Source organism: Camelina sativa, chromosome 20, assembly GCF_030686135.1.
Source record: "Camelina sativa cultivar CO46 ecotype springtype chromosome 20, ASM3068613v1".
Taxonomy (NCBI): Eukaryota; Viridiplantae; Streptophyta; class Magnoliopsida; order Brassicales; family Brassicaceae; genus Camelina; species Camelina sativa.
In genome coordinates, this window is record NC_141899.1 from 30,811,276 (window position 1) to 30,833,625 (window position 22,350).

The 22,350-nt window shown below is 30.5% G+C and overlaps 1 protein-coding gene, 1 long non-coding RNA gene and 1 pseudogene across 2 annotated transcripts; all 3 read left to right on the top strand.

The window, feature by feature from the left end:
* The first annotated feature begins 7,186 nt into the window (after nucleotides 1-7,186).
* Nucleotides 7,187-8,173, top strand: LOC104771629 (uncharacterized). The gene is made up of 3 exons (XR_764876.3): nucleotides 7,187-7,327; nucleotides 7,475-7,675; nucleotides 7,760-8,173. It is a non-coding gene; the product is annotated as an uncharacterized LOC104771629 (long non-coding RNA).
* Nucleotides 8,174-10,983: 2,810 nt separating this feature from the next.
* LOC104771630 (serine rich endogenous peptide 11) lies at nucleotides 10,984-12,117 on the top strand. Its single transcript, XM_010496189.3, has 3 exons — nucleotides 10,984-11,296; nucleotides 11,378-11,449; nucleotides 11,909-12,117. The coding sequence occupies exons 1-3, from the start codon at nucleotides 11,170-11,172 to the stop codon at nucleotides 12,073-12,075; spliced, it is 366 nt and encodes a 121-aa protein (XP_010494491.1). The 5' UTR covers nucleotides 10,984-11,169; the 3' UTR covers nucleotides 12,076-12,117.
* A 3,644-nt stretch (nucleotides 12,118-15,761) lies between these two features.
* Nucleotides 15,762-19,136, top strand: LOC147919667 (uncharacterized; annotated as a pseudogene).
* The last annotated feature ends 3,214 nt before the right edge of the window (nucleotides 19,137-22,350 follow it).

Here is a 22,350-nt window from a genome sequence, read left to right on the forward strand (position 1 = left end):
AGGTTTTATAATCTCATCATCAATGCATAATTAAGTGTTAACAAAATTTCATAATAGAACAAAAATAGATTTTCTTCCGTAGTTCTTGCTCGATCGTGACTCGTGAGAATTACAAAATATAGATTTTCTCAAAAGAGAAAGTATCAAAACCCCAAATGTCTCTTGAGGCCCGTTCTAGAATTAAATTAAGACCAAGTAATTTTGACCTTCAAACTAGTCTCATAAGTATAATACAAATATTGAATCTTAAGAATTACTTTGATAGTAGTTCCTATTCAAATATATTTCTTTTCATTTTTTTTCAGCTAATCTATACTATTAAAAGGGAAGCATTTTTAATAAGTATACATAGATTAAGAGATTATTACATGAAATGCAATTTAAAAAAGAATAGGGATAAATATAACTCAGAGCCAAACATATACAATTAATAGAAGAACTGTATAAGGTAAACATGTATCCAAACAGACCTGTAATTAGTAGCACAAAAAGGGAAACACGTAAACAACATTTACGACATACAAAAATAATTAGCATTCAAACAAGTAAACAACAATAATTAGCATTCAAAATTTCTAAAATTTGAATCATAACAGTTACGAATTTAAATATCAACCATATTTGAATTGTTTAGGATATGAGTCATTAGATCAAATTCAAAATCTTTATAAATATATATCTACTTACCAAATGTGCACACAATATTAATTACTATCACCTAAATTATAGACATTTTCAATTCAAAAAATCCTAAATATAGGAACAAAAATAACAATTTTGTTATGAAAATATATAGTATCAATTGCATTTATCCTATTAATGGAACCACTGACCTCCACTATAAATATAACCATCATTAGAATGGCTACCAACGATGGCAGATCCTAATCATGATGTCAATCTTTTTCAAACCAGTGGGGATATATTGAAGGTCGTTTTATCAGATAAAATAATGAAAAAAATCATCAATTATAAACAATGGTTTGAATTTATAAAGTATTTAGTATGCATACTTCTTTTTGAAGTTTTTCTTAATATGAAACAAATTTATGTTGAATTCTACTTTTTTACAGAGTTCAAAAATTCATGTTTAACTCAAAAAAATATATGTGAGGCGTTTTTGTTCTATTTTGAACTACTCTTTTAAGGTTTTTATGCTTTTAGTATTCTAATATTTTACATCATTGTTGACAAAATACTAACCGTTTAACAACAAGATGTGTTGTTTATTTTGATGAAATTATATCTTAAGACTATCATAACTATGAAAAATAGTAATATCTTTAATTAAGATTTGAAAATTTAAATTGATATTTTCATTTTATATATTATTACTGATACATGAAGATACCAATATAGATACCTGGAGGTACTTCCTACCAAAAAAAATACGTGGTAAGGTGAGGGGAAATCGTGCATCACTCGGAAACTGATTAGAGTGAAAATACCTGGAGGTACACCCGCAAACGCAAGATTCGAAAAACAGCTTGTTCCAAGTAATTCAAGGTAACATGGAAACTGATTAGAGTGCACAACGATCCTGGAGGTAAGGTGAGGGGAAATCGTGCATCACTCGGAACACAAATTCCTTCAACCAACAATGCTCTGAAAATTGGAGTTTTTACGGTTTAGCAGAAAAATCCGACTCAAGGAAAAGCAAAGTGAAACAATATTTTTCATATCAAAATACATATTTATGAAAACATCCACGTTCAATCGTAATAAGACATCAAAGAATTATCTACTCTCTCTCTCTCTCTCTCTCTCTGGTGCTGACTTGTTCTCCCGCTACCTTTGCGGGTGGTAGCGATTACTAGCGATTGTAACCAATCACACAAATCGCTCCCAGTCGTTCCAAATCGCTTCCAATCGCTTCAAACCACTGAATTCCAAAAGCTGCCTCCCGCAAGCGTTTGCGGTTGCGGACGATTGCGATTGGATTTTTTTTTTTTTTTTTTTGTATAAGAACTTAAAAGAAATCAATGATAATGAAATTTTTTTTGTTATATCTTCTATCTATCCATTTTATTCATTAAGGATGGGAGAAATGAAGTACGAATATGATTGCAGAGATTATAAAATAAACAATTAAAATTAAATATTATTCCAATTAACAATAACCTGAAAAACCTGATGTAAATTTAATGGCACTTCGCACATAAGTTCAAAAAAATCTAAATAAATATAATATTTCATCAGAAAATAAAAAAATAAGATTATTTGTAAAAAATAATAAAACAAATCACCAGTGACTCTTTTCAACTCTCACTTGACCATTCCTACCGATGAAAGTACTGAGCTTCGATCTAAGAGAAAAGAGAAAAGATCTACGATCTAAAGCATATGTTTTGTCATTTATCAAATTATTTGATTAATTTTTTTAATGAAAAGCCAAATGCGTAAAGGAATAAGTATTTCAATATAAATTTATTTGTTTTTTGAATAATTATTTTAGTATTTTTTAATAAATTTTAATTATAAATCAAGGTTAATAAAAAAAAATTGGTATTTTTAAAATTTATATATTATATATCACATTTATTATGTTCCAACCGCTATTGCACCCGCTGATCAACCAGTCGTATACCTTCCGCAAACACACCAATTTTAAACCGCTAAACCAGTTGTTCAAAATGCTTAATAACGCTTGAAACCGCAATCGCCCGCTTCCGCAATCTCCCGCAACCGCAACCGCAGTGTTTGAACCAGTCAGGCTCTCTCTCTCTCTCTCTCTCTCTCTCTCTCTCTCTCTCTCTCTCTCTCTCTCTCTCATTCTTCCTCCTTTGAATCTTGTTCCTTTTTGTCCGCTACTTCACCATCTTTACTTGATTCACCGACTGTGTTACTCGATTAGCATGTTGAACTCACTTAGGGTTTTTTCTGATTTCTCTTCATTCGGTTCTCTGATTTCAGAAAGGATTATTTGAAATTCAGGAAGGATTGTATGAAATTCACGAAGGATTCTATGAAATTCAGGAAGAATTGTATGAAAATTCGGAAGAATTCTATGAAATTCAAGAAGGATTTTTTTGAACTTCATGATGACTTTCATAAAAAATGTTTAGATTTCCAAACATCAGAATATGCACACAAATGAAATCATTACCCCTCACATTGAAGCAATCTATAATATTTGACACATTGAAGCAAAAGACACAAAAATAGAGATTTAGAAACACGATTATTCAAATTTTGGAAAGTTACATTAATATTCAAGAAGGGCAATTTGAAATTCAGGATGCTTTTCATAAAAATAATGGTTGAAATATTATATGAAGATTACATTTAAAGTGATGATGCATAAATCTCATAATGATTGAAAACAATTAAGTGCATAAAATTCATTATAGTGGAGTAATTTGTGATACATTAAGGCACCACATGAATAGAAGATTCAAAATCTCATTTCTTGGAATTTAGGAAGAAGTTCATAATATTTAGGAATACATTCTTGAATTTTAGGAAGCTATTCCTAAATATACAAAAATCTCAAAACGAGGATAACTAGAACCAGAAGATCCTCCACCACCACCACCATACTTTGCCTCATCAACAATACTAAGCCACTCTGTAACCGACGAACTACAAACCAAAGAAGTTGAAGACATCAAAATCAACGACAACAACAAACTTTCTTACTTTTTACCAACTAATTTGTTCCCAATAACATTATAACAAACACTTGGTATGCAACAACTTTGGTGTTGATATCTGCTGACTTCTCATAACACCCATCCACTTTGGACATGTGATTCATCAAAGAATAAACATTGTTAGAAATTTCAAAACCAAACATAATCCATTAAACAATACTCTCAAATTCTCATTCAATATGTCAAAACTGAATCAAAGTGACAAGAAGAGCTGCAAAACTAAACTCTCACTCTAACTCACCTGTTGCTTTTTTGAAGGATACGTTTGTGCTTGATGATAAGCGCAAATCCATAAGCTTAAGGCACATGAGCTGTTGTATGTGAGTCCATCTTTCACAATCTAAAATTTCCAAACACAAAAACGTAAAGCTACAAAGACAATGGTATATTGGATCCATTGAGATGGAAGAAATGGAGACTCCGGTGACAACAAACGGCGGAGATGGTCTTCAGCGACGAGAACAAAGCGAAGACGAGAGAGATCAAAGATATTGATATTTTAGAGTTTTTTAAAAATTAAAAGTACTTAATTATATTAAATTTGTACTAAATGTGGAATATTTGAGAGTAAATGCTAAATTTGGAAGAAAAACATAGATTAGTGCTATTGAGGGGTATTTCTCTATTATTAATACGAATTGTTGAATATAGTTATAACATTTTTCATAATTAATTATTTCTTTACCATATTTTCCGGTATACACTCGTTATCTCTTGCATTTACTCTCTTTTCACATTTTATTATTTAACTTATAGTATATCAATTATGAAGACATATCATAACTATTTTTCATCTTCCAATATTCTTTTTTTTTTTATCGGTTGAGTGATCATTACTTACTAAAGTAGACGTAAAAAAGTCTAAGAGAATATACCCACCATTTGTCGCAAAGTTTCTTTGAGAGTGTTGTAATAAACATAAATTTTGATTCCTAGTAATAAATCTCATTATTGGACTCGTTTCTATCCATAAGCATCACATTATAACATCAAATATTACATTTTATCTTAACTGTTTGATAAAAAAAATTATGTTCAAATACATAATTTTCTCTACTTTGAAATATGTACAGTCTACTATGTTTCTATATAGCGTTCTTTTATTTTTGGTTCTACTAAATCTACAAACTCATAAGATTATTCTAACTTTTAAATATGTGTATTTATCCAAAAATAGAATTCTTTTTAAATTTTAATTAAAATTCTACAATCTACCACTACTATTATAATTGTTTTATTACAAATACCTTTCTCAAATTTTTTCTTACTATTTTTCACTATTTGTTTTGGTGTGTGTGATGTTCAGAATAAGTTTTCTCTAATAAGTTTTATTTCAAGTAACCTTATACATTTCTCTTAAATATATACATTATTTTAATTTTTGAGCACTTAATTAATATTTTCACCTTTTTTGATATACCTTTCAAAACAAATTTTACCATTTTTCAATTTTGAAAACGATAAATAATATAGATCACTCAAACTATTTTAATTATTTATATTATTTAGAATTATAAATAATAATATAAACCAAATCCTTCTGGTTTTAATTTAATAACAAACATAGTCTCAAGTTTTAAATACATATACATATACATATACATATATTATTAGATACATATACATATATTATTAATTATATTATACTATAATTAAAAATAATAATATACACTAACTTTTAATCGATAACATGAATTTATAATTTAACACCAAGAATTGAATAACCTTTTGACCTAAAAATCCTTTAAATTTTTGCGTTTTTTTTTTAACTCTTATTTTTTTATCCTAATAATTGTAATTCTTGAAAGTAATTGTTGTTACAATAAATATATGATAGATTTATTTTCCCCTTTTTCTAGTCTTTTACAAATGTTTAAACAATTAACATATGTTATGATAGAAATATATAATTTTATATTTATGTAATATCTATTCATATTTTATTTTGATATTTATTTGGGTTATAATTTTTTTTTCATTTCGTTTTTAGTGTAGATTTTAGTTTAAGTTATTATAAATTATTATTTTAATAATAATTAAAATATTACAGAAATGAGTGAATTAGTTGATGCATTAAATTTAGATTTTGTGGTACTTTGATAATGTGAATTAATTTGTTAAAATTGAAAATAAGAAGTGGTGAAGTGGAGGAAGGAGAAGAGAGAAAAGCCAACGAATAATCAAAAAACTAGAATGATATAGTTTCATTATAAATGAAGGCTATTTCGACATCCAAATAAGGTACAATCTTATAACACAATTCATCGACTTTTTCATAACTTGGAGCCCTAACTTTGACTTCATGTTAGCTATATATGTTGTAAACTGCTAAATTAATAACTATATATATATATATATATATATATATTTATTAATATATACACTCCTTCGAGATTGAAAATGAAATTGTGACAAATTTTCAAAAAATTTGCAACGTCAATTTAATAGCAACTATTTTCTTATTTTAAGCTACTAAAAATATCATTACGAGATTTTTGCTATAACTCATGTATATACAAAATTTTTATACTATTTTAGTTACAGTTCGTGTATTTTTAAAAAGCTTTACATCAAAAGTTGTAAAACAAAAAGTTACATATATATATATATATATTTAAATATATATATATATATATTTAAATATATATATATATATATATGTATGTATATATATATATATATAATCAAACTCATTAATGATCAATCGTTTTATCGATTCAATTAAATCAGTTGTTTGACAGATTCGACCACTGCATGCACCAGGCCTGGATCTGACCGCCTATGGACCTGGAGCCGACGGTTTCCCAATTCAAATAGCCGTAAGATTGGATCATATCGCACCATGGACAGCCGTCACCACTAAACCTGCCGCCTGACGGCATGAACAGTTTTTGTTATAAATCTAATAGCATTTTCATATATTTAAAAGTTTGATGCAATATATTTGTCAAATCTGTTGCCAATGAAAACAGAGCATGATCACAAATATGCCTTCAAGTTGTTACATACTGATTGCTTCAACCATTGATTTGCAAAACACTGAATGCTACAATTTCATTATCATTATATGTTTTTTAAAAGAAATATATTGGAAATCTTTAAAATCTTTCGGACATAATGAACAGGCTGTCAGATAAAAGTTGACTCAAGAGAATAAGATTTTATTAGTGTAAAATTCAATTTATATTTTTATCCTTCAATGAGAAATTGTAAAGTAACGTAAGAGCTACAAATTATCTATATATATATAAATTTATCTTTCCTCACTCTTAATACTGCCACATCATCACTCTTATTTTAACAAATATTAATGGGCTAACAAATTTAACTTTTGAATATATAGACTATTATATTTGGCCTCTCCTAAGTTAAAATATTTTTTAACCCATAACTTTCTCGGTCCAATCTACTTCATAATAGCTAATAGTAATTTATTATGTTCCACCCTAATAATCAGCTTCTATCGCTATTGTTCTCCGCCTTATGTCATGATGGTCCATTTACCTATCTTCTTCTCTACCGTTTATGTCTTTCTCATCTTCACTACTATGGGCTTTCACCATCTCACCTTCATATGCATTCATTGCTATTCCAATAACTTCACTCCTCTATTATGTGCATTTACTTAGGGTTCATTGATTCCAATCTTCGTTGTAACAGCAGGATTCCAAATGGTAAGGATTGTTCTTCAATTCCCTCTTATTTAACTCTTAGCCCACTACTACACCTTCTTATTGTCTTAATTCAGTCATTTGCATATAATACAACATCTCACTAATTCAATTTCTCACTTCCCAATCTGCCAAAAAAATCCATTGCAGCGATCATGGATCCCCTTTCGTATCTTTTGCGGACTTAAACCTAGCCACCTTGAGCAACGGTTACTAGGTAGATTGCTCAGTTTCAAGCCTGCATGTAACGTTAAAAATCCGGCCGACTTCTGCCTTCGAGACTTCCATCACGATGTTAACAGCTTGCGTTTGTACCTGAGATCGATGAATTGGGAACCATGTCTTACGGAGGTCTCTCTTTTCCTCGATTTTCTATATGTTTCTTCATAGTTAATTTGATGATCGTTGATCGTACTGAATTGTTTATTGATCTAGCTATCAAGTATTCTGTGTGATCGAGATTTGTACTCATGGGGAGGTAGAGACATTATGAGAAAAGTTGTTGTACTGAGCAAGTTCTTGCTTCCCTGAAGATATGGATTCTGAAGCTACAAGCACACTTATGGCCAGTCAAATGTGTTATATGTGTTAGTGCTTTAGCTGTCTTCTCAGTGGTGATTTTTTTTTGCTTCAGGCTGCAGCAGATAAATGTGTGTCGGTTGACCTTCTTTTGTTTGAGAACCAGTCAATCCATCTAAGCCAGAAAAAGACCTCAGATGCATATCGGATCTTAACAATTGTTCAATTCAAAAAAGTGTTCCTGGTAGTATCCATATATATGACCATATTACTAGCTGCTTTTTAGATTCTTTTTCATACAAAGTAAATAAATCTCTCAGATTTTGATGACTGGTTCCTGCTATTTTAATTATTTGATTCTATTATAATTTATCTATAAAGAGGTATTGATTCCAGAACAAGGTAATACAAGAATAGTTCTGAAACTGATATGTCTATGTATTCAGATGGAAAATCACTTCTTAGCCTTGAAAAGAGATGGCTTCAGAAGCTAAAGGATGACACTGGAGAATCACTGCTGGCCAGCAGATGCAGTGTCTGGTGAAGAAGAACGCACGCCTGCATCTTCTACTATTGCAAGCATGTAGCATAAGACACAAAAGTGCACTTAACCAACGAAATACCAAGAAAACCCACAACCAACGCTGAAATGGAGGGGCAAAAAAACACAGCAAGAAACTAAAAAAACTTACCAAAAAAATCCTTATACCTAAATAATAAAATCAAAGAAGCTACCTGAGAGAAATCACATCGAAAACACAAATCAACTGTGGAAAAGTTCAATTGCGGTAGCAGAAGTCTGTTAGACAATCTAAAATAATTGGCAAAAACAAACAACAATATTTGACTGAGAAAAAATAGTATCTGAAAAACGAAAGAAATCCACAGCCGTACACAAAAAAAAGAAGTGGGCCTAAGTTTAACGGTTAAAAGAAAGAAAAAAACCCAAATATACAGTACAACTAAGAAAACAAACTATAGGAAATAAAATTTGGCAACGTAGACAACAATATATATATATATATATATATATATATATATATCTTATTATATAAACCTTGATGTCAAAGTTACTCATTAACAAGATCGTGACACGTGTCAATTGTATCATCCAGATGTTGGCAAATGTCAATTTTAAATATTTTAAAATTTTAAAAAATAAAAATGTTAAAATTCAAAACCTACCAAAGATTTTATATAAAAGTAAAATAGAGAAAAGAAAACCTAATTTTATTTAAAATATTTTAAAGAAAAAATAATTGTAAACTTCCAAATGTAAAACAAAAGTTTTGTTTTTAACAGATTTAAAAATATTAAACGGCAATTATAAGAAGATAATAAAATTTAAACAGTTTTAAAATTTAGAAAAGATCATTATAAGGAAATTATATATATATATTTTTTCTACAAGGAAATTATATATATATATATATATCATAAAATTCAAAATTATAATATTGTTTACTTATTTTAATTTTAAGCTGCTAATTTTACAAGAAAAAAGGGTTACTGTTTACATAAGATAAAAAAAATGATTGAAAAAATTATACAATTAATTACTGTTTCTAAAATATGTAAATACTCACCTTTACATAAAAAAGAAGATTGTTGAAGTAAAATAAAAAAAAATTAAAATAGATCGTCTCATATTTTTTCCATCAATCAATAAGAGTACTATTGTAATATATATGATAGGAGTATGTAAGATTAACGTATGCGTTTTTGTAACTACAAAAATATTAAAGTGAAGTACAAAAATAAAGTGAAGAGACATACAATAGGTTATTTAATGTGTTCATAAAGACAATTTGCTGGTAGTAGTAAAGACTAAAAAGTATATTTTAACAGTAAAATATAGTTGTGTGTACAAATACACTTTTAGTGGTAATGTAGATAGTAGATTTACAAATGGATATACATTAGTGTATTATAGAAAAAAAAATGACAACTATTTTCTATAACTACAAGTTGATCTCTTTACTTTTATACATTGTTTTTACTTACGAAAAAAAATAAATTTATATTTTTTGTTAAATTTAATTTAATTTTAATAACTTTGAACTCATCTACAACTATTTTCTTTAACTAAGAGTATATTTATATATATACTTTTTTTTCAACCAAACAAAAAATTAAAAGGAAATTCTTCGGTTAGTTGTCCAAGCTGGAGGGAAGAGGTTTACAAAAGAAACTTCAGAGATAAGAAAACGCGAAACACGGGCAAGACAATCTGTCTTCGTATTTGACGCATGTGGGATCAAAGAGATGGAGACTAGTGGAGAGGAATCCAGCGAGTTAAACTCATCGAGCAGGTTGGAGAAGGACGGCCAATCTTTAGGAGAATGCACCATAGTGAGTAACTCAGCATAATCAGTCTTGAAATGTTGACAAGCTATTCCTGCAGCACATATCCGCTCCATGGCCCACAACAACGCTTCTAACTCCGAATGTAGGGGGAGGGGCTCCGTTTTAGACACTTGCCCCCCAACAACAAGGTTCGCTCCTCACCAACGCAACACCACCAGCCTTCCTGAATGCATATTGGTTGTTTTCTAAGAACCATCAATATGACAACCAGGTGAAGAAACCTGGACATCCGAATACGAAGATGGAGCTAACATGACCGCCATAAAAGAAGGTGCCTCTTCCCAGGCTAACTTATCGCCCAAAGCCTGAGCAATTATATCACTCGCCTCGATCTCTAAATCTTATAAAACCTTTTTATATATGGCCTTCTAGATTGCCCATAAAATTCATGGTAATTGAAGAAGTTGATCAGGATCACCATATTGAGAGGCACCCCTACAGAAAACAAAATCTAAGTTCGAATACACGGACTCATATGGAAAACCTTCTAATGAGACCGAAGTAGGAGATAAATCCCAAACTTCACACGAACGAGGGCATTCAAAAAAAACGTGATTAATAGTCTCAACCGCATAGTCACAACTTTTACACCAAATATCACATTGGACACTTCGGTGTATCTATTAACTTTTATAGATAGATTTTACTTACGAAAAATATTTACTTTATATTATTTGTTAAATTTTCTTTTATTTTAAAAACTTTAAACCCGCGCATCGGACGGGTTCTAATCTAGTTTTCTATAAAGTGTCTTCTCAAAAGAAATTTCAATTGATAAAAAGAGTGATCGATTTTTTTTCCCACAAGAAGTCAAACTAACCAATACAAATGAGTGGTCGACAAAATTACTTAATTATTGGGGGTTTTCTTTATCTTTTCAACACTTTTTGGAATGTTCCCTTCTCATTCAGATTTATAAATACTAGTCTTCAATCAAGTAAAGAAAGAAAGAAAAAGAGATGGAAATTAATACATTTCCTTCAAACTCTACCTATTTGCTCATAGTGCTTTTGCTTCTTTGTACCTCTCTTTGCCGTACAGAATCTTCTATTCCTTCTGATCACCATGAACCACTCTCGATCACAGGTTAGTGTTTTAGCAATTATATACCACGTATAACATAAGGTTGTCCAAGTGTTAATTGATGGAACAAATCATGAAATATAGGGAGGAGAATGATGAGTGCCATAGGAACACCATCATCAACAAGTCCGCACGCTCCAGGCGGAGGCGGGAATGGTATGTCCCTTTTCTTTCGAATTCTTTCGAAAAAAGCTTAAGATTGAAATATAAAAGAGATTGATGAGTTTATTCTCGGTTATCATCTTTTTCAAATGGTATTAATCTATTAGTATTACTTAGGGTGTTTTAAATATACCTTTTAACTCCTATATAGTTAACCTAGATCTTAGTGAAAACGTATAAGAAAGTTTTCTCAAATTATGGTAGGAATTTTCTCAAATTATAAAGTTTGGTGTTTTTTTTTTGGATTCAACAAATATTATTTTTTTAATTCTTAGACATGCATTTTAAATTTGAATTTAAGGACTAGTTGGAAAATAAAAACTATAATCATTACAATTTTATTAATAGTATAATAAATTATTTTAATGTTTTTTACTATTTTTTTTTAATTAGCTTCTTTTATTTTAAAGCTTTTTTAAATTAGCTTTAACAAGTTTTTTATTCAATTTGTAGGGAGAAGAAGACTGATGAGTGGAACGGGTGTACAAGGATCAACAAGTGGACATGGTGGTGGTCACATTCACAAGATTATCTCGCTTTCACCTATTAAGTCTTTAACTATATATGTATGTGTGTGTGTGTTTAATTTCATATTTTCTGCTTATAAAGTGTTTGATTAGTGCAATATATAGTTTTAATAAATGATCAGATTATTTAATAAAGTTTGAACAGTGTATTATGTCTTCCACTATTTTCCGAAAAATCATTTTCTTAAAAGTCATTCTACTGATTTTGGCATAGTGGATGCAAGAATACTAAAACATTCCTAGTAAAATTCAGTGGTCAGATATAATGTACACGACATTTTATGTTAACACATACGTAAACAGTAAACTTGACAAATGACAATATTGAAACTTGGTCATGGACTCATGGTCAGCGTTCAACTGAATATGTACTCACCTTGCCATTTGTACGTATATATTCATCGTATGAGTTTAAGAAATTGTGGTTTAGAGTTAAGTGTACGCACACACGGAAGTAGGGTTAAACATAGTTTGTTTAAAGTTTAGTTTTATGCATGGGGTGATCACATACATAGTCGAAGTTAAGGTTTAATAACAGATTTATAACATTTTTAAAAAATTGCTAAAATGATCTATGTGAATATTATATGTTATGGCAGGTTTTTTCTTAGGCTATGACAGTTTTTTATTTGTTTCCAAAAATCTTGTGTTTGATAACAGATTTATTAGATGTAAAATGTAAATATAGTGACAACATATTTGTTTTAAGCTATATTTTTCTGTCATATTTTTATTTTTTATAAATCATATTATGAATCATATTTTTAAACTCATATATTTAAAGCATATTTTAAACATTTTAATTTTCCTAAATCATATTTATAAAATTAACATCATATTTTTATATATTATATTATATTTTTCATAAATCTTATTTTAATACTTTTTATATACATTATTTTTTAGTTATAATTTCATACATTATATTTTAAATAAAACTTATTTAAACTATATATCTTAAACTTCATATTTTTAAATCATATCTTTATACATAATATTTTTATAAACAATTTTTTGAATATTAGTTTTATACATTATATTTTAAATCATACTTTATTTTTAAAAATTATATTAAAACAATAAACATCATATTTTTTAATCATTATATTTTTCATCAATCATATTTTTGAATCAAAATATTAAATGCTATATTGTATTTTCGTTTTAAAAAAAAATAAAGAAAAAATACAATTAATGTTCTGGGTTTTTAGTCTATTTTTAAATCATTTTATAATTTTCATTTATCATATTTTTAAATCAAAATATTAAATTTTATATTGTATTTTCGTTTTAAAAATAAAAATAAAATAAAAAATAAAATAAAAAACAAAAAAACAAATATTCTGGGTTTTTAATCTATTTTAAATCATTTTATATTTTTCATTTATTAAGTCAAAATATTAAATTGTATTTTCTTTTTTTTTTAAGAAAATTTTCTAGATTTTTAGTCTTTTCACCTAAAAATTGTGTCATTGGGTAGGTTGGGGTGTTAATCTAGCAATTAATTGCCAAATTTGTGTCCAACTGGTATATTTTCACTAAAAACAAGAGAATTTGTTACTAATGCCCTTTCTTTGATACCCCTTTTTAATAATACTCCCTTTGATGATCATTTTTAATTATACCCTTCCATTATTTTTTAAAGACATTTTTGCCCTTGTTTTATAATTATACCTTCCTTCGCCGTCGACCTTCTTCGTCTTCGTCTTCGTCTTCGTCTCTTCTTCTCCGGAGACATCTCTCCTTCTCCGGTCGGATCTTTCCTCCGCCGTTATCATTGTTTCTCCCATCGTCTTCGTCTTCGTCTCTTCTTCTCCCATCGTATTGAGCAATTGAATTTTTAGGTCTTATAAAGCAAATCTCTCCTCCGCCGTTATAAATTGAAATTTTTTAGGTCTTTTTCTCCCATCGTGTAAGCTTGTTTCTGTATTTTTGTTTTGATTTCAATTTCAATTTTGTGTTAGCTATTAGATTGTTGTTTCGATTTCAAATTTGATGTCAGAATTTTTTTAGGTCTTAACAATTGCTCTTTTAGATCTGTTCGTGATAATAATGTCCTTTATTAGATCTTTGGACATCTACTGTTATTCTTTGATATAGTTGTTCGGATCTCTCTTCTTTTAATGTAGTTTTATTGGTTTGTTTTCTCAGGTTTTGTTTGGGTGTACAAATGATTGAATTGTATTCAGTATGTGGTTTGTGGAAGTTGAACAACAACATTCATTGGGAATTTGAGATTGATAATGAAAGGGGAGCTTCTTTGATTAACATTGATGAGAACCAGAGCTCGTTTTTCGCAGACAAAATCCTCCTCTGTAGTAAGTGGTGGACCAATTGACTCGAGAACTTGATATTTTTCCGATTAACAAATTCTATAATTGGACCCAAGAAAGACTTCTCTAACTGCTGGAACTCTTTTATTTTTAATGCATTCTTTACACTCGCCAAAACAGCTTGCTCTGAAGAATATTTAGTAACTCTTTCTAATGTATCTCCCTCTGTGCCTGGCGTGATTAATCTTTTTGGAAAGCACAGTTTCTTCGCGGAATCTTCAAAATTACTCATATCGCAAAACCTGTCAACATTGTTTACAGAGAACATATTCAAGGCATGCACCCAATATCCCTTATAAATCCTATTTTAAAACCAATTTAAAACTTTTTAAAGACATTGATAAATTTCCAACCTTCGTATTCCGAGTTCACCAAAACATCATAAAATTTCATATTGAAATAGAAATTGAAGTCAAAATTAAATTCCAAACCAAACTTACAAAAGGGAGAAGAAGAGACGACGAATTCGAATAGAGGACTGAGAGGAAAAACGAGGAAGAAGAAGAGTCCGTAATTCGACAAAGAGAAATTGCAATTTGAAGTCCTCGCGTACCCAATCATCCGACTTCTACTTTCAATCCGACGATTTCGTGACTGCAATCCGACGAAATCGAGAACCCAATTTAAGCAAATACAGATTTGAGTGAATTTCGCGCATTCAACCTCCCAGACGGAAAACTGTACTTTTTGAAAGAGAAACCCTAGTTTTTAGGGACAATTGATAAGGGGGGGGGGGAGTGGAGGTTATATTTTACTATTTGGGCCTAGGCCTAGGGCTTTCACCCTTATTATACAAAAACATTGTAAAATCATTTAAAATATAGTATTAAAACCATTTAAAAGTTTTTACAAGCGTTTTAAAAGGTTAAAAGGGGTTTTTTTTTGGGTATTTCAATGATTTTAAAGGATTTAAAAGTGTTTTAAAACGTATTTTAAAAGGATTAAAAGGGATTTTTTGGGTATTTCAATGATTTTAAAGGATTTACAAGTGTTTTAAAACGTATTTTAAAAGGATTAAAAGGGATTTTTTTGGGTATTTCAATAAATTTTATAGGATTTACAAGAGTTTTAAAAAGTTTTTAAAAGGATTCGGAAATGATAAACAACGTTTTAAACTTCATTGTAAATACTTAATCTTAAACGAAGTATATATATAAAAGGAGTAACTTAACATATTTTTAGAATATGTTAAGTTATAATATTGTTCTTGATGCAATAATATTGTTCTTGATGCAATAATCTAAAGCACCATTCCTGCGATCACGTTCATATACCAGCAAGATGCAAACTTCCATTATCCTAGTCATTTTGTAATTCTGCAAATATAATATAATTGATGTTAGAACCATTTAAAATACATTGCAATACAAAAGTAAGGGTGATGTATGCAGTCAAGCACAGTTTTGAGTTTCATACTTTTAAGTCAGACAACAAGAGGTATGTTCTTAAATGTATTGATGAAAAATGTAGTTGGAGGCTACTTGCAACTAAGGCTAAAGCATCAGATAGCTTTGTTGTTCGAAAGTATAGTAGTCAGCACAGCTGTGACTCTGCTTTAAGGAATGTTAATCATCGCCAAGCAACTGCAAGGACTTTGGCTGGTTTGGTTAGTAACCATTTTGCAGGAGGAAAGCTTCCTCTCAGACCCAAACAGCTCATGGAAATTTTTAGGAATGACCATGGAGTTGGTGTCTCGTACTCAAAAGCATGGAGAGCTCAAGAACATGCATCAGAACTTGCTAGGGGTATACCTGCTGATAGTTATGAGGTTTTACCGAGTTGGTTTCACATGATAGAAAAGAAGAATCCAGGTACTATCACTTACATCAAAGCTGATTCTGATAATAAATTTAGATATGGTTTTCTGGCTTTTGGTGCATCAATTAGAGGCTTTAAGTTGATGAGAAAAGTTATTTCTATTGATGGCGCCCATTTGAAATCAAAATATAAGGGAACTTTGCTTGCTGCATCAGCTCAGGATGGTAATTTTCAGTTGTATCCTATTGCTTTTGCTGTTGTTGATTCTGAGAATGATGCATCATGGGATTGGTTTTTGCGGTGTTTGAAGACTATTATTCCTGATGAAGAGGATCTAGTTTTTGTGTCTGATCGGGCTTTTTCAATTGCAACTGCGCTATCAGTAAATTATGTACATGCTCATCATGGGATCTGCACTTTCCACTTGCAAAAGAACCTGGAAACACAATTTAGAGCTTCTGCTTCTCTTCTTCCAGTTGTTCATGATGCTTCAAGAGCTTACACTCAGTATGATTTTGATTATTTGTTCACTCAAATTTCCAATGGTGATCCGGTTCTTGGAGAATATCTTTGGCAAGCTGATATTAGGAAATGGTCACGTGCATATTCTCCTTCTAACCGGTACAACATTATGACATCTAATTGTGCCGAGTCCTTTAACTCCAGGTTAAAAGAGACTCGTGAGTATCCAATTGTCTGCCTGTTTGATACAATCAGGTCTATTTTGACTAGGTGGTTTAATGAACGACGTGAGGAGAGCTGTCGACATCCATATGCTGTTACTACAAAAGTTGGGAATAAGATGAATGAATCTTATAATAATACTACCCGCTGGCTTGAAGTTAGTCAAGTAAATGAAAATATCTTCGAGGTTAAAGCAGCTTTAAAGACATATATGGTGAATTTGGACACAAGGAAATGCACATGCTGTATGTTTGATATTGACAAATTCCCTTGTGCACATGGAATTGCTGCTGCAAAACATGTCAATCTCAATGAAAACATGTTTGTTGATGATTATCATTCCACTGAAAGGTTATAACTCTCTTCTTTAATAAGGTCTTTAAAAGGTTGCTAAAGTAACGGATCCGACAGGGTTTTTACAATGTTTTAAAAGGTTTTAAAAGGTTTTATAAGTTATTTAAAAGGTTTATAAACAGTTTAAAAAAGGTTTTACAAGGTTTTTCAAAGGTTTATCAAAGTTATATTAGTCTTATCTTCCTCTTTTTTATTTTACAGATGGCGTTTAGCATATTCAGAGAGCATTCACCCAGTAGGTGATATGGAGTATTGGGAGATTCCAGAGAGTGTTAGTTCTTCTATTCGGCCACCTTCTACTCGTATACCTAGTGGCAGGCGAAAAAAAAAGAGAATAGCTAGTTCATGGGAGTATGGAAAGGCTAAGACAAATTCAAAACAATACAAATGCAGTAGGTGCGGTCAGTGTGGACACAACAAATCTAGTTGTGTGCAGCTATCTAACTCTCTCTCTCTCTTTAATTCAACTTGAATTTGTTCTTTTTAATAAAATACTTTCAGTCTGTGGTGTTGTAAACTCCATTTTCTCAAAACAACTTGTAATGCCTTTTAAAATAGCAAGTCGTACTGTTTTAAAATCATTTACAAACAACTTGTAAAATATTTTAAAACATGTTAAAAACCATACATACTCTTGTAAAACTCTACACCGATTAAAAACCATATATATACCTTTTAAAACAACTTGTAAAACCTTTTAAAACATGTTAAAACCCTTTTAAAACATGTTAAAAACCATATATACTCTTGTAAAACCCTACAACGATTAAAAACCATATATATATATATACTCTTGTAAAAATCAAGTCGCCACACTCTCTCTCTCTTCCCCTTCCCCTTCCCCTTCCCCTTCCTCTTACACTTCTTCATCTCTCTCTCTCTTCTCTCTCACTGCAAAAACCCTAAATTTCTTATGATTTCACCATCTTCAGTCTCCTTCACTGCTTCGTAATCAAACACCAAGCAAAACACTCCAACGATTTTAGATGATTTGAACAGATAGAGAAGATTTCAAATTTTGATTTCGAATCGCTTAAGTTTTTTTTGTGGAAGAAGATTGAAGGGGTACTATGCGAAGAGTCACTTGGAAACAGCGAAGGGGTAAGTTTTGAAGGGGTAAGATTTTAATGGATAAGATTTCGAAGGGTTAATTTATTGAAGGGGTATTAAGCGAAACGTCGCTTTGGTTCGGTTTTAATTAAGCGTTGAATGGGTACTTTTTGTAAACCAAAGCGACGCTTCGCCTATTATATATACTTTTTGTCTCACGATAACTCCTCAATCATCTCTCAGATTCGAAAAATCAAACCTTTGTCTCCTAAATCATTCTCGAAAACTCTATTTACATTCTTCCTCTAATCCGTCTGAAATGGCCCGTCGTCCTGCTTCAAGCCTTATAAAGACTGATCTGAGATGTCTGAACAGGGATCTTTCGCCAAACATCACAGCAGGTAAACACATGCATCTTCAGAGTAGATTTGTGTTACTGTTAAGGATAAAAGAGATTGAGTGTTTGCCTTTTTTTTAGTAACTGTTGATGACGACATTTTCCGTTGTGAGGCTACTCTAATCGGACCGGTGAATACTCCTTATGAAGGGGGAGTGTTTAAACTTAAGGTTACTTTTCCACCTGATTACCCAAGAAGTCCCCCCAAGGTATCTATTTTTGATTATACTCCTTTTTATTTTAGCAAGCATGATTATTAGGACTCCTTTTTTGCAGCAACTCAATAGTTTTTTAATTAAAATTTCTTGATAATGCAGGTTATTTTCATCACAAGAATTTGCCACCCAAATGTATCAGATAATGGAGGCATTTACCTAAAAGTGTTGAGGCGCGACTCTTGGTCTCCCATGTCCATTGTTAAGCTTTTCAAGGAATTAGTGGAGAAGTTGATTGAACCAGAGGTCAATGATGAGGGACAGACCATTGAATATCTTGCCAACCTCTACAAATCTGATAGGAGAAGGTTTGAAGCTATGGCTAGAGAGATGACTAATAAATATGCTGGGAGAGGAAACTGAAATAGTTCATATCTATTTTTAAGAACTATTGAATAATTTATCTTGTTTTTGTTCTTTTTAATAAAACATTTCAGTCTCTGCTCTTGTAAATTCTATTTTAATAAATATTTTATTCAGAGTTTACTGTTTTAATATTAGAAACAACTTGTAAAGCTTTTAAAAAAGCAAACCAAATTGATATATATCATTATAAACCATTTGTAAAACCTTTTAAAATTTCTAAAAACAAGATATAATCTTAAAGGTTTAAAGGGTTTAAAAGGTTATACAACCATCTAAAAGGTTTTAAAAGGTTTTTAACACTTTTAAAGCTCTCTTAAAACCTTTTAAAACCTTTTAAAGCATAAAATAATTTTAACCCGTTTTAGAAGATTTAACCTTTTAAATCTTTTAAAAGGTTTTTAAAACCTTTTAAAACCTATAAACAGTTTAACACCATTTATAGCATTAACACCATTTAAAAGGTTTTACAAGCAATAAGAAATAACTTAACATTAAAACAACTATTTTTTTAAAATATACTTGCAAACTAAACATTGAAATACTATTCTATTCAATATTCTTCTTGATGTGATCACGTTTATATAACAGCAATAATTTTTAAATGGTTTTTAAAAGATGTTAAAAAAGTTTTCAAAAACTTCTAAAACCTCTTTTTAAAAGATTATACAAGGTTTAAAACTCGTTTTAAAAGGTTTTAAACCCTCAAAAAGGTTTTTCATCTTTTAAAGCTCTCTTGAAACCTTTTAAACCCTTAAAACTTAAAAGAATATTAACCCGTTTTAGAAGATTTAACCTTTTAAAAGGTTTTTAAAAACAGTTTTTTAAGCAATAACCTCGTATATTAGGCAAGTTTGAACAAACTACTCATGTTTAATTAAACTGTTTATAGGATTAAAACCATTTAAAAAGTTTTACAAGCGAAAAAAATAACATAACATTAAAAAGACAATTTTAAAAAATCTACTTGCAAACTAAACATTGAAATACTATGCCATTATTCTTCTTGATGCGACCAGCAAGATGCCAAATTCCTTAACCTACGTATTTGTCCTTGTACTCCTGCAAAAGAAAACAAAAATATAAGTTAATATTAAATAACTGTAAAATGTGCATAAAATCCAACAAAAGTCGAGGTTCACTGACCTTTAATTTTGTAAACATTCTGGTACCAAGGTATCTCATTTGTGGAGTAACATCTTTAGGAATTTTGTCAGGATGAAGAAGTAATATTGCCTTCCTTGTTACTTTTTTTACATCTTCTTTAGTAATCAAATCCATGGCATAGACTTTTTCCCACTTATTCCCTTGCCAAAGATACTACAATGTAGAACATCCAAATTTAATTAATGTTTAACACCTATGATAACAAGTATATGATTTTTTCAAACTTACGTTATCAATTGACGAAAGCATAGTTCTGATGTCCTTGGTCTTCGTCCAAGAAGTTATTACTTCCTCGATTTGTTTTATTTCTTCGTAACTTAAATTGTTCTCCTGCGTAGTAGGTGTTTGCACTAATACAAACAAAAGAAACAAAATATTATATGTCATTTTTCAACAGGGAAAATCATTTATAATAAAGACTTCAACAACTTACAACTGCCCATTTCCTGGCTGGTGTGATATTGTTGTTGGCTTGGGTCTTCTTGTTGAGTGGGAGCTTCTTGTTGGCTTTGGTCTTCTTGTTGAGTGGGAGCTTCTTCTTGGCTTGGCCCTTCATCAGTATCTGAAATATTATTACACTCTTCGTCATCCGATATAATAGTGTACGCTTCTTCTTGGCTTGAGTATACATTATCAGCACTGTTAGGCTTCTCATCCTGCATAAATAATGATATTTTTTTTTAACCATATGTAAATTATTTTCAAATGTGTTTTTACAAGGTATTTAAAATTTGTCGATCATATTCAAGTAACACATACCTTATCATTATTCATATCCTTTTCTTGTGGATCATTTTCATTAGTATCCTGGGTTTTTTCTTCAGGAATAACACTTGGGTCCCCTCTCAAGTCAGTTTGTTTCTCATGTTGATTATCTTCTTTAGATACCTAGAAATGTTGTAAATTTTGTTTAATACATTTAAAACACTAGCAAAACCTTTGAAAACGTTTATATGATTTTGTTAAAAGCTCTTTAAAATACTTTTTAAAATGATTTTAAAAGGAATTAAGTTTTTATTTCACTTACAAATTCACTTTGAGAAGCTGGTACATCCTCTTCTTCAAAATCGGGGGCAGAGGCTCGTACTTCCTCTTCTTGAAATGAAGTGGCAGAGGCTTGTACTTCCTCTTCTTGGAAAGCAGTTGCAAAGGCTGGTACTTCCTCTTCTTGGAAAGCAGTTGCAGAGGCTGGTACTTCCTCTTCTTGGAAAGCAGTTGCAGAAGCTGGTACTTACTCTTCTTCAAATGCAGTTGTAGAGGCTGGTACTTCCTCTTCTTGAAATGCAGTTGCCGAGGCTGGTACTTCTTCTTCTTGAAATGCCCTTGATTCCCACTGTGGTGTTGAAGCAGCAGTAGTGATCCCCACATGATTCTCCAGTCTCACTAATCTTTTGTGAGTAAGTTGACATGTTTTTAAAATCATGTCAATTTTCTCACTAAAAGATATTCTTTTTTTTTTGTTAGTTTGATTCAAGAATGGCCCTGCAGCTTCTCTCACACGCTTTTTTTGATTTTTTTCTCCTTTTTCATCTTGAATAAATCCTTGAATCCATTCCTCCTTAGTCATCCTATAGCCTTGGATTACAAGTTTAACAACTTCGTCGAAATCCTTGTCTTCATCATTCGGTGGCATAACCAAATGGCTATATTCATCGGGATCACCGACAATTGTTTTCACTTCAAACTGCAAAGATAAATTGATTCATATTATATCTCAAATATCTTATACAGATATTTAAAACCTTTTAAAACTCTTTTATAACTCTAGAAATCCTTTGTAAATCCGTTGTAAAGTCTTGTAACCAGTTTAAGACACATTGTAAATCTAAATTACATTACTAACATTTTTTTAAAAAGGTTTTACAATGTGTTTTAAAACTGTTGGAAAAAAAAAAAAAAATAGTTCTAGAGAAGTAATGGTACCTTGCAAGACTCGAAAACAAATTTTATTTCATTGAATCTTGGGGAAGATGTCTTTTGCCATTGCAAGATCAGTGGGAGATGTTGATTTTGGCTTGAAATGCTTTCCCTAACACCAAAATGTTCC